Here is a 19,560-nt window from a genome sequence, read left to right as displayed (position 1 = left end):
CCGTGACAGGGACTGGGGTAATAAGGAGAGCTTGATTAACGCCGTGCACTTGGGGGAGAGATGAGAGGCTTCACGTGGGCCTGCTCGGGGGGGGCAATGAGACACCGACGGCTCTGTTGCTGCTCCCGGAGATTAATGAGGCCTAAGAGTGCATTAGGAACAGTGACAAAGGTTTGATCTAATGGGCTCAGCCATTTTTCCTTTGAGTGACAGACGCACAGAAGTAATTGGCTGTGCAGAATGGCAGCTCATTGGCGGTACTTAAGGATACATTATCCCCGTTGTGTGGCCCGCAGAGGCTGTTTATCAAAACTGCTCACACTGCAGACGCCGAGCCGCTAAGCTGCTGTTACAGTGGTAATAGCTATTAAAAAATAAATAAATAAATAGCGGCGACATCCAACCCGGATCCGCTGTTGTCTCCTAGAAACAAAGTTTTTCTTTGTTTAGTTTCAAATGGTCTGGAGAGCGCGGGGAGGACGCCGGGTCTGGGCCTGGGCCTGGGCCTGGGCCTGGGCCGGGCGCCGGGGCGAGGCGTGGGGCTCACGTGCGTCTCCCGGGTCGTGGGCCGCGCAGCGGGGACCCCCCGGGGAGGAGGGGGCGCCTTTCTGCCTCGGTCACCCCTTCCCGTTGCGCACTTGGGGCCTGGTTCGCGATGTCAAGCCTCCGGTTCGTACGTTGGGTGCCGCCGCCCGGTAGGACGCTCGCAAATGGAAGCGTGGCTGGTCGAGGATGGGTTTGCTCAGAGAGAAGCCAAAAACCCGTATCCGTGCTCATCGGCTTCCGGGCACCGGGCTTTACCGGGGCCGTCGGGTGGCTATTTCGTAACCCATCGTTTGGGGGGGTTTGCTCGGACCCAGACGTCAGATCGTTGGCTGCGTCTGAAACCAGGAGGCCCCAGAGTTAACGGTTCTTTAGAGGAGTTTCAGCACCTTCAGCTTTTGTGAGAAGCGCATCCTTGCTGCCCGCTCTTTCCGCGTGGATACGTTTGTCCCGCTGACGTGTAGGCACGTGTCCATTCCGTCGCTTCCGTCATGAAACCGCGAGCTCTTTGAGGTGTAGACCATTAACTTGTCTTCCTGGTTTCGTGACCTCACAGTTATTTTATCATTAAGTCATTACTGCTGAGCGTCGCCCACCAAGTGACGTGGAAGGGAAACCACTGAGGGAAGGAAGCGCTCGCTCTTCGCTTTCCTGTGACGCAGCACCGTGCGGGCAGGACCCCTGGGGGTAGTTCAGGCGTCAGACAGAAGCACACTCTCCAGTTTAAGGAAACCTCCTTCAGTTACTTGAACTCGAAGGGGGGGTGTTCTTTTCTGTAAGGACTGGCAAGAAACACCTTGATTCGGATGATCTCAGCTTATTTTATTTTAAAGATTGTATTTATTTGTCGGAGAGAGAGCATGAGCAGGGGGAGAGGCAGAGGGAGAGAGAGAAGCAGGCTCCCCGCCAAGCAGGGAGCCCGATGCCGATGCGGCACTCGAACCCAGGACTCCGAGATCATGACCTGAGCCAAAAGCAGATGCCTCACCGACTGAGCCACCCAGGCGCCCCATTGATGATTTCAGTTAAAAACACTAGGGACCCTGCGCTGTCCGTCGCCACGGGGACACATATCCCCATAAGGAAATAAAAGTTGCATTAGAAACTCTTTGCCCCCTTTCAGAAATGTGTGCTCAGTGAAGAGCAGTGTTTCTGCCGTTCTCATGATGCTTTCAGGACCACCAAGTGGTTGGCACAGGAAGAGCCAGAGCAGAGACAGGCCCTGAGAAGGACCTCGGCCCTCAGGAGGGCGGCTGAGTGCCGGCCTGGGGCTCGAGTAGCCGTTGTGTGCTAGAGTCAAGCCCACGATTGGCCTCCTTGCTGCATTCCCGTCCCCACGCTGGCAGAGAATTTTCAGAGCAGCCCTGGCATTTGCGTGTCTGAACCTTGTGGCCCAGTGTTTGGTAGTTACTGTTTGTATAGAGAACTCTTGTCTTTCTGGAATATTCCTGGTGAATGGTAAAAGCCAGGCCCATCCTGACCACAGTCAAGCAGCCCACGTCCACACCACGACTGTAGTTTCTCTGTAAGAGTTGACCTCATGAGCCCAGAACAGAGAGAAAGAAGTGAGCGCTTCTTAGCATCGGCCCCCATGACCACGGCGGTCTCCTCCCTGAAGGGATAGTAAACGTGCTGACAGCCAGAGAAACCTTGCTCTCAAGATGGATTTTGGGCAAAACACCTATTGTGTGTATCACGTCGTCCATAGCAAAGGAAGAAACCACGTTGGTCGTAGTTGTTGCGAGTATAGTGAACCAAGCTGTGGACGCCTCGGGCTCTGTGCTCTACACGACGTTACTACGTGAGCGTTGTAATCCTATTTTGTGGCTTTAAAGAAAACCCTTAGTTTTATTTTCCTTTTCGTGTAATGTACCTCATTATCGAGCATTGCGCATAACGCTCGTCTGTGTAACCCGCACACGTAACGGGTGGTGGCCACACAAGCTCGGTGAACGGCCTGGGTGAGGAAGCGCCTCTGAGTCTGCAGTAGCAAGCGTTCCTGAGGCAGGTGGCAGTGGCCAAGATGCAGAGAGCAGGCATTGTTTTCACAGTAACTAGGAAACAGACTCTGTCTTCGGAATAAATATTTAGACTGATCTCTAAATATAATCACTTTCAGTGAGAGCCTACCTTCTGACGTGCTTACTATTTTCATCTTGAATTGTCCCAAATACCAAATTACACCCATCCTCAGGAGGCAGCAGCAGCAGCCGGGCAGCGGGGTGTGAGCCGGCCCACGGGTTCCCCGGCTCACCATCCTTTCCTCGCCATCTGGTTACACCATTCATCCACCGCTGGCACCATGTCCCAAGCTCATGATTTCATTTCCTTCTTTCCTTTTATAAATTGTGCCTCTGACAGTTTGGGCAGAACTGGTCGTAACACGGTGGGTATTTTGGAAGACCTGGAGTGGTAGGAGTGTCATCACATCGTCCCAGCGCTAGCCTACTGGTCGGCGCAGTAGGTGCTCAGGAAACCTTCGAGAGCGTGCATCATCACCATGACTGCCACAATGCAGACGTGCGCAGGGGGCACACGAGGAGACCTCATCACGAGAAAAACGTAAGGGAGACAGTCAGACCTTGGAGATTTTAAAGGCCAACAAAATTAGCAGTATCACCATCTTAAGCTTTTATTAAAAAACAAACTGTAGAGAAAAGGAAAACTCACCCTTGGTGAAATTAATAACAGCTAATACCCACAAAGGCTTTGCGGTTCACAAAGCGCTTTACGCAATTTGATGTTTATATCAATCAGCCACGTGGGGCGTATTATTGTCATCATCATTAGTGTTCCATCCATTTTACAAACCATGAACTGAATTGTTTTCAAGATGCCCAGTTCCATCTTCTTTCGGCCAATGGCCTGAGAAAAATCAGCGACCAACGTCACAAGTCAGAAAGATGCTAATGCTGTTTGACCCAGGGAATGACGCTCCTGGGATTTTTATCCTAAGGAAAAGTCTAAATAGAAGATGTCCTCTGCAGTGTTGTTTACACTGATGAGGAATTGGAAACGAAACTATCCAAAAGTAAGAAAATAGCAGTATAAAATATGGTCTGCATTAAATCAGTGAGATGTTGTGCATGTAAAATGATCATGAAGATTATGGAATAAGTGTGAACATGGTTAGGAAGTCATAAGAAAGACGTGTAATATAAAAATCACGTCATTTCTGTGGCCATCACTAAGAAAAATTGACGCTCACGTCCAATAACGAGTTGATCTGTTACTTGAGATTTTCGGAAGATTTCTAATTTACGTCCTTCGTGCAAGGTAAGTTTTAAAGACATTTGTACCACCAAAAAAAAAAAAAAGATTCATTGTTTTTCCTCCCCCTCCCCCCCACCCTTGGCATCATAATCAGAACAGGGAGAAATCTGAACAAAGTGATCTATTTCTGCATTTTAGGAAATAAGAGGAAACTGGTTCTGGGACTGTAGTTCTGAGCATGGCCACGCTGTTGTGTGTAGTAGCGATCGCATCCTCTGTTAGCGCCGGGTCTGGACTCCATACGTCCTCTCTCTTCCCTGGTAAGCACGTGTGGAAGACCTGTCACAACAAAGGGATCCGTCGCCGTCTGAGAAGCCTGCGATCCCTGCCTCCATAGTGGGTGTGTTGAAAGCACTCGATAACGAAACAAGTGTCATTTTACCCCAGCGCAGAATCCCGGACGCCTACATCTTTAAGATACCGAATGTGTCCTTGGAAAAAATCCTCTTAGCCTGAAGTCCTGGTTGCCAAAAAGGAGGGCAGATTTCCAATGCAAATAGTGCGGCGAACGGCCCTGCTCATGGGCACTTAAATCATCCCTATCTCACTTTTTATGGTAGTGTTGTGAATTATATTCTTTTTGGGTTTATAATTAGAGGACGAACAGATGGCGAAGGCCTATTTTGAAGTGGTGTGGCCGTTAGAGTAGCCTCCGTCGCCCCGCTCTGATTCCAGCAGACTGGCCTCCCTTTGCGTGCTCAGCGGGGGGCTGTGCTCCGGGAGGTTGTGAGGCCGCCTCGCGCCCCAAACTTCTCTAACATCGGAGGCCCCAGAGGAATGAGGATCGACCCCCAAGAGCGGTCTCCGTGGGTTTCTAAGGGGGAGGCCTCCCCTGGAGGTTCCCCCTGGGAGAAGGGGGAGCTCCTACCAACCCTGTGTGGGAATTACGATTTGTTTTTTAAAAAGGTGTAAGTTTGCTCAACGGAAACCAACGTCTGTGCTGTCCTCGTAAACCCTCTGGGTTGCGCCCGCCTCGCGCGAGTCACAGGAAACTTCGGTCTGTCACCCATTGCCAAGCGCTGCTGCTCCTTTTTAAGCTACTTAACCAGTCGTCCAAATGCCAACTATTCCTTTTCTACTCCGAGTCTTTGAGAAGGCCGAGCTCTGTTTGTGATGATGAACCAAAACGGAGCGGGCAGCGAGCGAAATTTCGTATTTTAAAAGAAAGGATTGTTGACGAATCTTTACTTGAATGCTTTGAAAAGCCTTATTTCAGAGTATGTTTTTAAAAACCAGAGCAAGCTATTTTTTATGTAATAAGCCTATAGCTTAAAAGCGAGAACTCGGTCTTTGATGTCATTTGGTGGATGAAAACATTCGCGTTCAATAGAAAACCAGCATCTTTTTCATGCTCGTTTGAGATCAGTTCAGGCAACATACTGATATTCATTCAGATATAAATGCCATAGTCACTTTGAAATGCAAATTGTTTTAAGAAAAATAGCATATGGTGGAGGTAAGTACCTTTTCAAATCAACTCTTACACTTTAGGGGCATAAGTAAAGCTAAAATTATTCCTTGGGAAGAATCTGGCGCTTTTGACACATGGAAGCTGGCGCTAATCAGGGCGGCCGTAAGCACACACATATCCATATCAAGGAGATGGCGCTGGGACTCCGTGGATTAGCATGGTAATGCCGCTGCCCCCCGCTAATCAAGGCCGGCAGCCAGCTGATCCGGAGTCGGGGTGTTTGAGGAAACACTCTTTCTGAGTTCAGAACGGGCCAGGTAGTCCCCCATGTGTTTCCTGGTAATGCAGATACTATCCGGGGAAGAGATTCGGAGACAGATCACAAATAGGTCTTTTCCTGCCCCCCACCCCACCCCCCATGGAAGCTGCAACTCAAGGCGCGGAGGGCTGGGTCCCTCTTTGGGACTTAATGCTGGTGCACCTGTGCCCTCGCCCCGCTCACCTCCGTCTCTCCTACTTGCTGAACTGGGCCTCTGTATTCACGAGCTATTCACATGGCCCCCTTTTTAGCTTTTTGGTGGGTGGGTGGGTGGGTGGGTGAGATAAGTTGTATACAGGTGGCCAGTACTCCGGTCAGGAAGCAGCAGGTGGCTGCCAGCCCAGAAGGCCCCGTGGCACCCCCTGCCCCCGTCCCTGCTGCCCACGCATGCACACGCACGTGCACACCCCCCCATGAGGGTGCTCACCATCAGATTTCTCACTCCTGTTGGTGTGAACCATTGGGTGGGCTCACAGCGGGTGGTGCCCGGCTTGGTCTTTCTGCGCACCCGGTCTGTGAAGTCCCTCCTGTTGTGGCCACGTCAGCATTTACCCGTCCTTCCTGGTGTGTGGGATTCCACCGTGAGGACGTCCCACGGGGCGCCTGTGGTCGACAAACATCCAGCCGTTTCTGGTCTGGGGCCGCAGCGAGGAGCGCTGCTGTGAGCATCCTGGCCCGGGCTTTCTGGCGCTGGTGTTTAGGCGCATCTGTGTGACTTCCGACTGGACTGAGGTGAAGGAAAAACAGGAAACTAGAGAGAGAGAGAGAGAGAAAGAGACTCCTGTTGGACCGTCGAGTGAACAGTCAGGAGAGTCGGTGAGAAGAGGGTTTGGGTTGTCCTGGGACGGCATGAGACTCCTCTTTCCATACTGTTCTGGAGGGAGGGGCCTCCGTGTCCAAAATCTGAAAGAAATCTGCGGTGTTCCGTGAAGTCTGTCCTGAACCTTCCAGGGGCTGTTCTCTCCTGCCCCTCGTACCTTCTCATGGCTCTTGTGTCCTCAGCCCTATGTTTTGGCCACATGTGGGCTTGTCTGAAACCTTCTGCACCACACGGTAGCTCCCCGCAGGGCACGGACTCTGGTTTCTGTCCCTGTGCCCAGGGGTTCAGTGTGGGGACCGGGTGGCCCAGGAGGTCAGGGTTAGAGGAGGCGGCAGGCACCTGCTAGCAAGCTAACGGGCCAGCCTGCTGGTGTCCTAGATGACGGGAGTCCTGGTTTCAGGACTCATGGGAGGGTATCACAGCTGTAGTACAGTGGCCAGAGTGTCACCCTTGTCATGCACCTGTTCCCGCAAGGGCCAGGAAACACCAGTGCACAGTGGGTTGCATCACAGAGAGGGACCCCGAGTTTAGGGAACCTCAGTCTTTTCTGATGGAACGCACACAAGCCTACCTGACCAGCGCCACGGAAGGCGACCGTAAACAGATCTGCCCTCCTGTGGAGGAAGAGCTTTCTCTCTATCATCCAAGCCTGTTTACCATACAGACGTCCCTAAAAAGGCCATTCAGAACAAAAGGGTGCCGGTGGTGTTGCTTGGGCCACACGACATGGAGAAACACAAGATCCGAGGAGCAGCCTAGATGCAATAGGGTGCAGTGGGGATTCCGGTAGGGGCACAGGGAGTGGGAGGTGGGGAGGAGGAGGAGGAAGGGCAGGAAAGAACAGAAGGTTCCCCTCCTCCCCACCCTCCGGGGGGTTGCGGCTCTGGTCCTCAGGCCCCACAGTGGGTGGGGGGTGGGGGTCGAGGTGTGTCCCATCAGCTTCCCTCCTGTCTGTTGACCCCAGCGTAGAGCTTAATGAGGTGGGATCAAGTCTTAGACTTTCCTCCTCATCCCCGAGAGAGAGGACCTTCGATCCAGCTTTTGGAATCTCTTCTCTAGGAGACGGGCATGCCCACAAAGAAAGTGGTTTCCAGCCGTGTGCTGCGTTCTCCCCCAGGCTGCTAGACCTCCGTGTGCTATCTTGTTTCTCAGCCACACGAATGAAATTCCGCAGGACGCACATGTGTTCAGGTGGGCACCTGCCGGAGCCCTTCACCCCAGCTGTCCGGGCACGGCCCCCAGTGTTCAACACCCCCAGCCACCCCCTCCACCCCCCACCTCCCTGTATCTCATCTGGTCTTGGCCTTCTGATCCCTGGCAGCCAGAAAGCCAGATCAAGTCGTGGGCTTCTTTCCCAGACGAGAACCCAGATCTGCAGCCTTAACTAGTAACTTGTTAATGTGAGATGAATTGCCGTTCATTGGCAGACATGGCCCTAGAGTACCTGGAGAGAAAATAAAGTGACTTTAAGGTTAGCCTCTTCCTTACCTGCTTCAGAGGTATTTGCAGGAGCAGTGAGGGGCGCCTGGGGTGCTCAGTCGGTGAAGCGTCTGCATTCGACTCAGGTCATCATCTCAGGGTCCTGGGATCGAGTCCCGCGTGGGGCTCCCCGCTCAGTAAAGAGTCTGCTTTTCCCTCTCCCTCTGCCCTTCCCCCTGCTCATTCTCTCTCTTTCAAAAAAATAAATAAAATCTTTAAAAAAAAAAAAAAGCAGTGAGAACGACGCCGTGTGGTGACACGTAGGCCAAATGCTGCTGAACGCGTACGTATACAATCTGCGAAGCAGGGGCCTTGCCTGACTGGTGACAGTTAGTGACATCTATTCAGGAACAGAAATGCAGTTATGCATCAGCCTTGTTGGGCGCCATGTGTGTGTGTTGAAAAATAAGCATCCGAAATTGACATAAAATACCATATTTAGATTTTAAATCTATATCATTATTTAAGATATTCGTGAAACATTTGGGGGTCTGTTGGTTTCTTTGACTAATGGATTCACTCAGAGCAAGTAGAAATGCCCCCGAGTGTGACCACTGGGCCGGGATGGCTCTCACTCGGAGCGAGATGCTCCACGGGCCACCGCCCGCCAGTGAGACTGCTTTCACGGGGCCGTGGCCGCATCCGTGGACCACTGGTTTGCCTCAGAGCTAAAGCCTGTGTCTTCGTGTGTTTACATTTCAAGGCAAGTGCCTATTTGTGTGGATCCTGGAGCTATCTGTTTTAGGGCAGAAACAGGATTTTTTGCCCTTCATAACTTTATTTTGTTACGCTGCAGTTAGTGGATCTCTTATTGATATTTAGGAGAGTCATAACTGACGTTAAAAAAGAATACATACTAAAGCAAGATTTGTTCTTTTGCGAGAAAATCAGATACGTTTTACTTCTGAAACGAAATTCTTCTTATGCATATTTTTGAAAGGTTTTGTAACCCGCAGTTAGCAAAGGTCAGGCCCCGGGCAGACAGGCGGGCCTGCGCCCTGGCCGCCGCACCGCCGATGCAGAGCATGCAGACACATGCCCACTGCTGCCAGATACTCTTATTTTTCAAATGATGCCAGAAACCACAGATTTTTAGGAAGACATCTCCCAAATTCTACCTTAAAAGAGAGACCATTGACTACTAAGCAGAAAGGCATCTCTGAGCGCATCCCAGACTCCAGGCTGCAAGTCTACGGATCTGTTTTAAAATTTTATTTTTGCGACCGTGTGTTCATATACACACATTCACGGGGCCAGAGCTCAGTCATGTAGTTTATCGTGAGTCCACGGGTGGGGGTTGAGCGTGGTTGGGTTGAGGAGAGCCTCACACGCTGGACGGCCCTCAGGCTCGGCTCTCCGAAGAAGCCCTCAATGCTGTTTTGGGTCTTGCACTAGTTCCACATCCGACACCAGGAGCACACAGTCCGGCCAGGAGGTTCTTCACGCCACACGGCCCAGCTGGGGGATCCCCTCAGGAGCCAAACCCCAGACCTGCTCCCCCAGCAGCTTTATATATTGAACTTGTGCTTAAAATTTCCTTTGACCCAGAGCTAGAAGATTAAGAACCAGGGGACCAGCTGCAGACCCATGACCACCACCGGCACGTAGATTTGCTTCAGTGTAAACGTTTCAGGGAACCTACTCTCTTTCCACAGTGGCTGTTTGTCCTGGAGATGGAGAGTTTGTCCACCTAAGATGAGCGCTTTGTCCAGTAACCTCCATTAGAACGTTGCGCGCGCTCCAGTCCGAGTTCAGACCGACGTGGCTGTGCCATGTGCTTGTGGGTGCCCCTGGGATTGTGCCTCACGTAGTCGGGGACAGGTGCACTTGGCAACTTCCCTCTGCCTTTTCTCAAGGAAGTGTATCAGGAGGTTTTTAGGTTGGTCGTCCTCCGGGAGCCACGCTCGAAGGGAAGCTGCACGGCGGGCTCGAGTGTCGTCCTGGCGTCATCGGCCCAAAGACAGAGGCAGTGAGGGTGTCTTGGGATCTTCAGGTGCTTTTGGCCTGTGTACCTAGAGCTGGTGTAAGATGAGCTTTTGTGGACAGGGCCCACTTGATGGTGACTTGTCACAGGTGGGGTTGGGCAGCGAAAGGAGGAAATGAATGATCTCCTTGACGTTTTTGCCAAACGGCAGGTGTGCCCGCGGGCTGGCTCGGCAGTGGGGTCACAGCTTCTGTGGATCTTCTCGTTGTTCTCTCTGACCTCTTTCCATCTTTCTCTTTTCCGCTACCATAAAAATATTAGCAAGGCCCCGAAGCCCTTGTGTGCTGAGAATTCATGTGATGAAAGTACAAGTGGCTTTGGGGCTCTGGAGGAGGGGAGCCTGGCCCCCAGCGTGGCTCTAAGTGTAGGTGTGTGAGATCAGGATCTGCACCGGGAAGGGCGGGCCCAGGATCAGGGGATGTGAGCCCCAGGGTGAGCAGAAGTGGCACAGAGTCCAGCGTGGGCCCCGTGGGGCAAGGGGAGGGGTCTCCCAGCCAGCCCCAGGGACAGCCAGCCCCAGGTGACCACTTGTGGAGGGAGCCTGGGAAAGCACAACCCATTTCATGCCCCTCTCACGCACCTGCTGCCCATGATGGAGCCCGACGAGAAGCCCGCGGCTGCAGCCCCAGTGGGCGCCCCCCCAGGAGAGCAGGACAGAGGAAGTATGTGGCAGGAAGGCGGCAGGAAGACACAGGTACGGACACAGGCTGCAGGGGGGCCCACACTGCGCTTCCCGGTGGGAGCACTCATATGCTCCCCAGATGCTGCCCTGCAGTGGTCTGAGCCCCTGTTGTAATAGGGGCCTGGCGGAGGAGAAGCCCATCCAGGAAACAGCTTTAGGATGCCCTAAACATAGAGGGTCCCTGAGGAGCCTAGCTGTGTCCCTTACTGCCAGATGCCAGGCCGTCCTTCCAGGCCTCCGGGGGGCTCAGTGGGAATGCCAGCCAGCTCTGTCATTCAGGGCATGTGTGCTTCCAGGATTTAAGGGCCTGAGCGTGCCCGAAAATCAGTCCTAGGAGGGAAATGGTTAAACTGGCTCAAGACGCTGCAGCTGTAGACAGAGGAGCCAAGACCCGGGCTCCTGACCTGCAGTCCCGCGTGCTTCCCTCAGGCATGATTGCTGTCGGCAGTCCGGGGTGGTGAAGAGCTCCAGTCATAGCTGCTGTCCCATGTTCGTAGTCCCCTCTGGTGTCTGAGCTTTGGCAGGTGCACTCGGAATTTCATGTGCACGCACATTACCTGAGCATCTTCTGGAAAAGCAGGGGTGAGGGCGAGTGGGGCCTGGGGGTCTGCATCCCTAACATGCTCTCGGGCGATGCTGCTGCCGTTGATCTGAGAACCACTCTTAGGAGGATCTGTGTCCTCCTCCTACTCTACAGTTCCCGAGGTGTCACTCTTTCGGCTTTTTTTCTGGAATCGGATAGGCCTCCCTAGGAAGAGCTTCTTGTGACATTCAAAGTGTGCCTGGGTCAAGTAACAGCATAAAATTGGTAGCATTTGTTAAGATAGAAATATATTTTTTGAAGCAAAATCACTCATCTCCATTGGCCGCTTGTTTGTTGCATCGCTCACATACACATTTCAGTAGGTGAGTTTGTGACCTGCCCGTGCTCCGCGGGACACGGTCAGGTGGGTTATTCGTGGCGGAGTCCTGCTCCCTACCTCTGGCGGCCCCCCAGGACCACCGCAGGGGCGTGGAAAGTGTGTATTCTCTTAAGCGCCGTGCCCCCACCCCGCCCCAGGCCTTCGGAATCAAAATACAAATATTTTGAAGCCTCTATTTTTAAAAAGCTCCATGGATAATTCTGGTAATTGGTTAGATGAAGAAACTGTGGATCCCGTCTCTGCACGTAAAACCTTGTGCTAGGAAAGCCTTCTATTAAAACAGTTTAGAACTTAATTGGTTCCAAACTAAAATAATCAGAGGAGAGTCCAAAACCAAACAAACGTGGTATCTCTGAAGATCCGCATCCAACAAATCAATTCACTAGCACAAGGGCCGGGCTTCAGACGCGTGCTGGATCCATGCTTTTGAGTCTGAAATTGGCGTGAGACGAAAATCGTTCATTCCGATGTTGAGCTTCGGACCGTATCTCAGTCCGTCACCGCCGTTTGGCCGCGTGTGGCTTCGGCTGTGTCTGCCCTGCTTGGCCGCCTTGGGGGTAAGGGTACACGTACCTGGGTTGAGCCTGCGTTTCCTCCGATCTCCCGTCTCGCAGCTTTGATCCGCGCTGATCGTAAAGTATAGCTTCACCGTGAACGTCGTCTCGGGCACCAGGCAGCTGGCTGCCATCCGTGGTCATCGTCACCTCCGTTGGTACGTTGGCACAGCGGGGGCTCCTGTAGGGTCCGTCTCGCTGGCCTGCGGGTCCGCGGCGTCTCCCAGAAGTGGGTCTTGGTCTTCACCTCTGCTCCACCCAGAGGCGGCGTTGCGTGGGCGTCTTCGTTCAGGATCGTGTTGTGCGGTTAGGGCCCTCGGCAGTGCGCTTCCAGGCCCCCGGAGATCTGCTGCACCGTGTCTGTCCTCCTCCTGGATCTTCCGTCTTCCACTGGGGCAGGTGGAAGATGCGCCAGCTGCTCCCGGTGCTACGACCCACCGTGTGCAAGCACTTGGGCCTCTAGACTAAGTCGTGCTGGCTTCTGGGGACTGCAGTCCGAGGTGGTGTTCACCTGACTTGTTTATTCCTAGGGAATGTCACTAGTGCGTCTGGGTCTCAGATGGCGAGCGGCGTCAGCCTGGGCTCCTTCAGCGGCCGGCCGGATGGCATGCAGCAGCGCTCCTACTCAGTCTCCAGTGCCGACCAGTGGAGTGAGGCTACGGTCATTGCAAACTCGGCCATCAGCAGTGGTAAGAGAGGGCGCAGCCCCACGGACCCGCGGCCCCCCACGGTCCTCGGTGTGAGCCAGGGGCCGGGTGCGGCGCCCTGAGTGCAGGCCCCGTGGGGCGGCCGCGTGAGCGGTGCGCGTGTCCCCTTTGATCCGTGCAGGAGCATTTGGTCCTTGACCGAGGTCTCACGCACACCGTCCCACGTGTTCCTGTTGGTCAGGGAGGAGCAGGTGTCCTGTCAGATTTGGGGAGTGAGGCTGCACACGGGGCAGAGTGGCTTCCCCACGGTCCCGTGACAGGAGGCGAGCAATAATGCAGAACCCACATCGAGGTCACGCTTTCCTGTGAGACCCGGGCCACGCTTCCACCACCGCTGCACACTTCACATCGCCAGGGCTTGGGTGTGTGTGTTTTTTCATGAAAGGAAAACACATCATTCATGCTCCTTATTTTCCCCAAATTCCTGATGTACCCTCTACATTTTGGAGAGTTCCCCTGCCACCCACCTCTTTATTTTTTTTTATTTTTTATTTTTTATTTTCGGTGAGTGTGGGCAGCTTTTTGGGAGATGAGTGTGGACGTCGGGAGCTGTCTTGATGTTTGTATGGAATCATGAATTACGGACTATCGAGGCTGCGCTGGCTTTGCAGCACCACGCTTTGCCTGTGGCATCTTGTCTATGGCCTGTTCACCGGTATTTAACGGAATTCCCACTGTTGTATGTCATCCATCAGGCAGGGTTTTAAAGTAATTTTAGCATAATTTGTTCTAATTAAAAGATTCAGCATCAGGTCTTCCCTATAGACCTACCAGCTGCTACAGCAGGACGTTTGCTTTGGGTAAACATAATCCTTATTTCTAGTTACTCGCCTCCCTCTGGCAGACCTGCCAAGTGAAGGCTCTCAGTACGGACATCTCCAGACTAAGGTGCGGAGGAGAAATGGAGTCCGAGGAGCAGCGTGGGTCTGGGAGAGCTTGTGGCACGGCCCGATGCTCCTTCCTCACCCAGGGGAAGATGCGTGGGAGGCAGCAGATGTCTGCGATGCCCTGAGAACCCCAGGGGAGGGGGTCTGACTCACTGAAGACGAAGCACCTGGAGTTTGGTCCCTTGGAATTGTGACGTCTGAGTGCTCACCGCCGTCCCCTGCCCGGGAAGGGCCTTCCCATCACACGGCCTGTTCTCAGAGCATCGCCTCCACCCTCCCTCCACAGGCCTGTCTCATCTGAGGAACGGGTGTGCTTCCCTCCCTCGTGGGGTTTAGGTGTGAGCCCAGCACCTGGCCCGAGGTCTCTGTAGCTCAGTGTCTGCTGCTGTCCTCACAGCGACTTGGTTTTCTTAGGAGGAGCAAGCAGTTCACATAATTACCACATCATCAGATGCTTTTAATGGAGGTGATGTTTTCGGTCGGTATCACTAGCCCGCTGGGTTTATTCCATCACTGCCTTTCTGCAGAGGGGTTTCCAGAGCCTGCTTGGCACACCCCCTTGGCCCTGCCTTGTCCAGCAGGGACCTTCTAGAACTTTCCTCCTCTGCATTGAGGAGCCCCCAGCACGGCCTGAGTGACAGCATTTGAGTTCTCCTTAGGTGCTGTGGGGGGTTCTATTTGGGGAGAAGGGGGATAAAAGAGCAAGTTCCAGAGAGAGACCATCACCCCCAATCTTTGCCCCCCTTTACTTATAGGGGCACCTGGGTGGCTCAGTTGGTTAAGCATCTGACACTTGATCTCAGCTCAGAGCTTGACCCCAGGCTCCTGAGTACAAGCCCCACGTTGGGCTCCACGCTGGGTACGGAACCTACTTTAAAAATATATATATATTTTCTAGAAGAGGCATGGGAAGCGGCATACTCATCTAAGTCCGTTCTATGCAAGCAAACCTGCACAGTTATCCCTGTGACTAAGCCTCACCAGGTAACTCCCCGCCCTGGGTTGCAGGTCTTCACGTCTGGCTGGGCGTGTGTGCAGTGGGCGCTTCACAGCACCAGAGCGCAGGACTCCGTTATTTCCAGCCCCTCCGTTTGCTTGGAAGTGGCGTTCCTCAGAAGATGATCGCACTGGTCCCTACGCACACATTTAGAAAGTTCCTCTAAGAGACCAAGCTTCCCTACATGGATGCTGTTTTATATCGATAAAGTGGTTTCTCATCTGTTCACGCCCATTCTTCATTCAAACAGCACGTTCAGTAAAGACTAGTCAGGCTCCCTGAGGCCACAGAGCCTGGACCCCGAACACGGGAGATGAGGAGCTCCCGTCTGGCCCTGAGTCACCCCGCCGTGGGCCGTGGACGGGGGACTTGGGGGAGAGCCCCCGTGGTTTAGGGACAGTCAGACAAGGAGAGCCGCTCAGAGAGAATCAAACTTGAGCAGCGCTTAAGACCAGTTTTTTGGTGCCAAACCACAAGAGGAAGTTATTATAAGCACGGAGGCAGTTTGGACAAGGGCTCAGGGAGGAGGGAAAGGGGAAATGCAGCAGCCGGGGAGCCGCCGCGACGCGAAGGGGCCAGTGGGAGCTCCGTGCCAGCAGAATGGGTGCAGGCGGGACCGGAAGAGGACCAAGAGGTCTGAACGGCAAAATTCATAATTCACATCTTAATTTTAAGGCTCAGAGCTGGCATTATCTAAGTAGCAAAGATCCGGAAAGACAGCAGGACGCTGGACAGGAGGAGGATTCCTACGCTCTTGCACGATCCTTCTTTATGCCTCTGTTTCCTGAGGGTTGACTGCACGTCACAACCAGGGGAGGTTGAAAAGAGAAACAGCAGCAGTAACAGTAACGGGAGCTATTTACGGAGGGCCTCGTGTGGAAGATCTTTGATCTTCAGGGAGTCCATACTGATGTTAGCTCCACCTGACGGGTGGAGAGACGCCGCTACACGTCGCTCGTCCAAAGTCCCACTCCGGTACGGGCCCGGATGCAACCCTGAGAACACGTCGGTGCTGCTGGAGACGTGCTTCCCAGACCCGCCGCCACCCACACCCCCCACCTCCACCTCCCGCCCCCCCTGCTCCCCCGGAGCTGGTTACAGGTGCATATTCCTAGTCTTGTCCCAGACCCACCGAATCTGAAGCTCAGGGCCAGGCCGCGGCGGCCCGTGTTCGCAAGCCCCGCGCGGGATGATGTGCTCGCTGAAGTTTGACAACCACCGCTCTGGCCTCGGCAGCCCCGGGAGTTGGCTAGAAATGCAGCCAGCCAGGCCCACCGGGACTCGCTCGGCGGGAGCTCCAGGTCGCCCCCCCCATACGCTGGTCCACCTGGGTGTCGAGAAGCCCTGTCCCCGCCTACAGTGACCGTAGCATCCTGGCTCCTGCTGCTGCGCGCCGTCCCTGCCTTCCGTGATCCATCACGTCGCCAGAGCCACGGCAATTTTTAATGAACGTCGGGGCCATCGGATCTGACAGGCGACTTCAAGAAAACGCATTTATGAATGGGTTTCCGGACCTCAACTTGGACATCAACATTTCCTGCCGCGCCGCGAAACAATCACAAAAGAAACAAACATGATTAAGAGCTTTCTGTCATGCTTTTTTCTTTTCTTCTCAAGTTGCGGTTGATACAAATCCCACCCTCTTTCCTTTTTTTAATCATTTTATTTTGTTCGCCCCCTCTCCTCCCCCCTCCCCCGAGTATCTGGTCTGGATGTCAGCGTCACAAAAGCTTGCACTGTGCTAGCAGCAGGGACAGAGAGAAGCTAAGCAGCTTTTGAATCCAAAATGCCCCTGAATTGGTGAATTTGCCTTCCCATTGTCATCCACTTTTATTATAAGACATAATAACAACAAACATTGGGAGTCAATTTTTCTCTGCCCCCTCGTCCACACTAAATTAAGACTTTGGCTCCAGAGAACTTCTGAAAGGCTTCCCCTCCGAAGGCGCAGGTACCCTGGGGGCTTCTCTCTTTCCAGCAGCTGTGAGCAACTCCTAATTAGATAGATTACTCTGTAGCGTGCAAAACTACAAAACAAGAGGTTCTGGTTAAATTAACGGAGGAGGAGAAGAAGAATCCATTCTGTGAAATGGAATGCCCCACTGCTTTATGACTATTACTGTTGTAAGGTTTTACATTAAGTACCTGAGGTTTAAAATTAAATGTCTAATATAATTTGGCGTTGCTAACATGAGACCCGCATCTGCCCTTAGAGGAAATCCAGACAGCTCAGTTCAGGGTTTCAAATTGCTGTCTGCCGGCTTGCGAGCAGCGCGGAGGATTGGGTCCCTCTTCGGTGAAGCACCACATGCTGCTCAGCATAATTTTTTAAATGCGGAAACATATTCATCTTGAGCTTCTGCATTGGAAGAGGCTGCTCCGCCAGTACATGAAAAATTAATTTTTTTACATTTTTCCTCACTCTCCTAAGTGTTTGACAGAAGTAATTTTTGCAGCAAGAGGGAATAAAAACTGGTGGCTGTAAATTCCTGTCCTGGAACCTCTTGTGTAGATTCTTTATGGAGGCAGAATTGATCTACATGTCAGACCCTGTTGTGGTTTAAACTGTTTATCACCGTAATGGCAGCAGTGAGCCTGTGAACACCAACTTATAATCCTGGGTGAAAGAAATTGTTGTTTGCAGTCAATGAAGGGGCAGCTTAGCTTTATTGATAGATTCAGAACAATTATCTCTGCAACAACTATTGGCTGAGAGTTTCCGTGAGTCTTATTGGGAGCCTGTAATTTCTTTCTTTGGATTAATCATTTTTCTCTGTAGGTAATTTTCTCTAGAAGTGTTAGCCGAGAGTTCACAGTACCGCGGGTAGCAGGGGACCCCGGGGAGTCGTTTGTAGATGCTTGGTTGTCATCTCTCGCTCCAAGGCAAAATGCGTGTTTCGATGCATCACACCTGTGCGGAGGGTGTGCGCCGACGTCTGCGTGCTGTGTGCGTCCTGAGCCTCTCAGCGAGCCGGGCAGGCCGGCCGCGCCGTGTGTCCCCCCAGTGCCAGCCCAGGGCCGAGGGCTTCAACTGTTGCTGTTGCCGTGGCAGCCACGCTCCCCCCACTCCTGGGCTGTCAGGTTGTTTTGATGGCTCCACCCCGTCCCCCGATTGCTCCATTCCAACAGTTAATCTTTGCTGCCCTGGCTGGCCATCGCCGTGAATATTGCATTGCTTCAGATGGCTCTAAAGCACGTCTCTGGGACCCTACCTCCACCTCCCTCCACCCCCGGCCCACGGACAGCCACCCTGACAGTGCCAAGTACACACACCATGCTCAGCCTTCTCCGTGAAGGCGTGTGTGCACATGTGCGTCTCCCTCCAACTGTTGAATCATGCACCTTCCAGCCAGTATCTACCAGAATCTGTTATTGGACCATTGATCCTGAGTCTGAAGCCTTTGAGGTTTTTAAAGACTTTTTCTCATTATGAACTTTATTTTTTTTTTTGGCACAGCTGTTGTAACCATAGAGATGAAACACACAAGTTTCAGCTCTGCTAGTTGTATGTCCCACGCGTCTCTCTGTTTCTCCCGTCCCGGGGGCTGACCCGAGGCTGGCCAGGCAGCCCCTCGGGGGCAGAGAGGGTGCTGTAAGCCGGTGCTGTGATGTTTACAGTCCGTCCATCCATTCTAACTGGTACAGTTTGAGCACTTTTTTCTCTTCTTGGCGATTATGCTGACAATTTCGGCCTGTCTCCAGCAGGTGGTGGTAGTGTGACGCCACCGCTCGGACCAGGAGGCTTCATTTGCAGGATTTGTGAGGGTGGAAAGGAGGAGGTCAAGGTGGGGACTGCCTTTGTTGTGCGCGGCCTCTCTGTGTCTAATGTTCACTTTCTGAGAATCACCGTCGCCGTTTGATAACCGAGGTTCAAACAGGCTGAGAAACCCAAGACTCTTAATAATTAGCCAAAATTCAAACCCAGATCTTTGATTTCCAAAGCTTCTAGTTTCCTCCTCTGCGGTTTTAAGGGAGGGTTTTTTTTGTTTTGTTTTTTGTCTTTTTTAAAAGAGACTCGAATTCTTAATATTGTATCCATAGAAGTTGTTTATCTCTATAAAGCTTGCTTTTAAAGGAAATAATGTTTTCCCTTCTCTGGTTTCTCCTGAACTCTCCCCTTTATCATCAGTTCCTCCCTGGTCCTGGCTGGCATTCAAAAAGCATTCCCTGGGGTTTGTCATCAACCTTCAGCTTAGCGCGGTGTTAAAGGGCCCGTGGGCTCTCATCTCTCAAAGCCGGACACCCTGTCTCAGCCGCCGAGGTCCGCTCCCCTCGCTGGGCCGCTCGGCCTAATTAAAGGGATGACCCCGGCTCCCTCTGTGCTCAGAGCCTGCTTTCCTCTCTCTGCATGTGGCCAAGGAGAAAGCAGAAGCTTCCTAGGGTAACTGGCCACAGGGGGGGGGAAAGGTGTATTTTTTTTCCCCTCTCAATCAAAACGTTGTTACTTTGTACTTTATCTCCTTAGTCCTCTCCTGCCAGCTATTTCTAGCAGCAGGTGCTGACCGGAGAAAACACTGCCCCCAATATCAGAACAGGGAGCAGTAGATTTCATGCTTGAAGGCTGGCAGTCCTCATTTTCCCCAGCAGAAGTCTAGAAATTTAAACAGCTGAGAAGGAGGGATCCTGTGGCCCGGTGCTATAGCACCTGCACTAAGTGTCTTAGCCTGCTCTGCCCCTCAGCATCTTCTTCTGGACCCGATTTCTCAACCAGGGTTAGTTTTGTCCCCTCTCCCCACCCTCAGGGACATGTGGCTCTATCTGGAGACCCTTGGGGTTGTCACAGCTAAGGGGCAGAGAGAGGGGTGTGCTCCTGAGACCTAGTAGCACAGAGGCTGCTAAATTCAGCACCATAGGGCAGCACCCTCATCCCCCCAAAAAGCGATCCCACCCAAAATGTCAGTAGTGCCGGGGTGAGCTAGGCAATGCAAATGTGGGTCTGTGGTCCCGTCTTGCAGCCCCCGAGCTGTCCTCCATCATGAGC

General features: G+C 52.8%; 1 protein-coding gene across 10 annotated transcripts in view; it reads left to right on the top strand.

Annotated features, from left to right (window-relative positions):
- Positions 1-19,560, top strand: part of AGAP1 (ArfGAP with GTPase domain, ankyrin repeat and PH domain 1) — a 530,214-nt gene that overhangs the window by 354,037 nt on the left and 156,617 nt on the right. For 7 of the 10 annotated variants that reach the window (XM_041766497.1, XM_041766496.1, XM_041766498.1 and 4 more), the window contains one exon: positions 12,519-12,677. The exons of the other annotated variants lie outside the window; for them this stretch is intronic. In XM_041766497.1, coding sequence (XP_041622431.1) covers positions 12,519-12,677 — 159 coding nt within the window. The remainder of the gene's footprint in view (positions 1-12,518; positions 12,678-19,560) is intronic. 10 annotated transcript variants of the gene reach the window in all.

Source organism: Vulpes lagopus, chromosome 8 (assembly GCF_018345385.1).
Source record: "Vulpes lagopus strain Blue_001 chromosome 8, ASM1834538v1, whole genome shotgun sequence".
Taxonomy (NCBI): Eukaryota; Metazoa; Chordata; class Mammalia; order Carnivora; family Canidae; genus Vulpes; species Vulpes lagopus.
The sequence above is the reverse complement of the archived record's forward strand: the minus strand, read 5'-3'. Positions and strand labels throughout refer to the sequence as shown.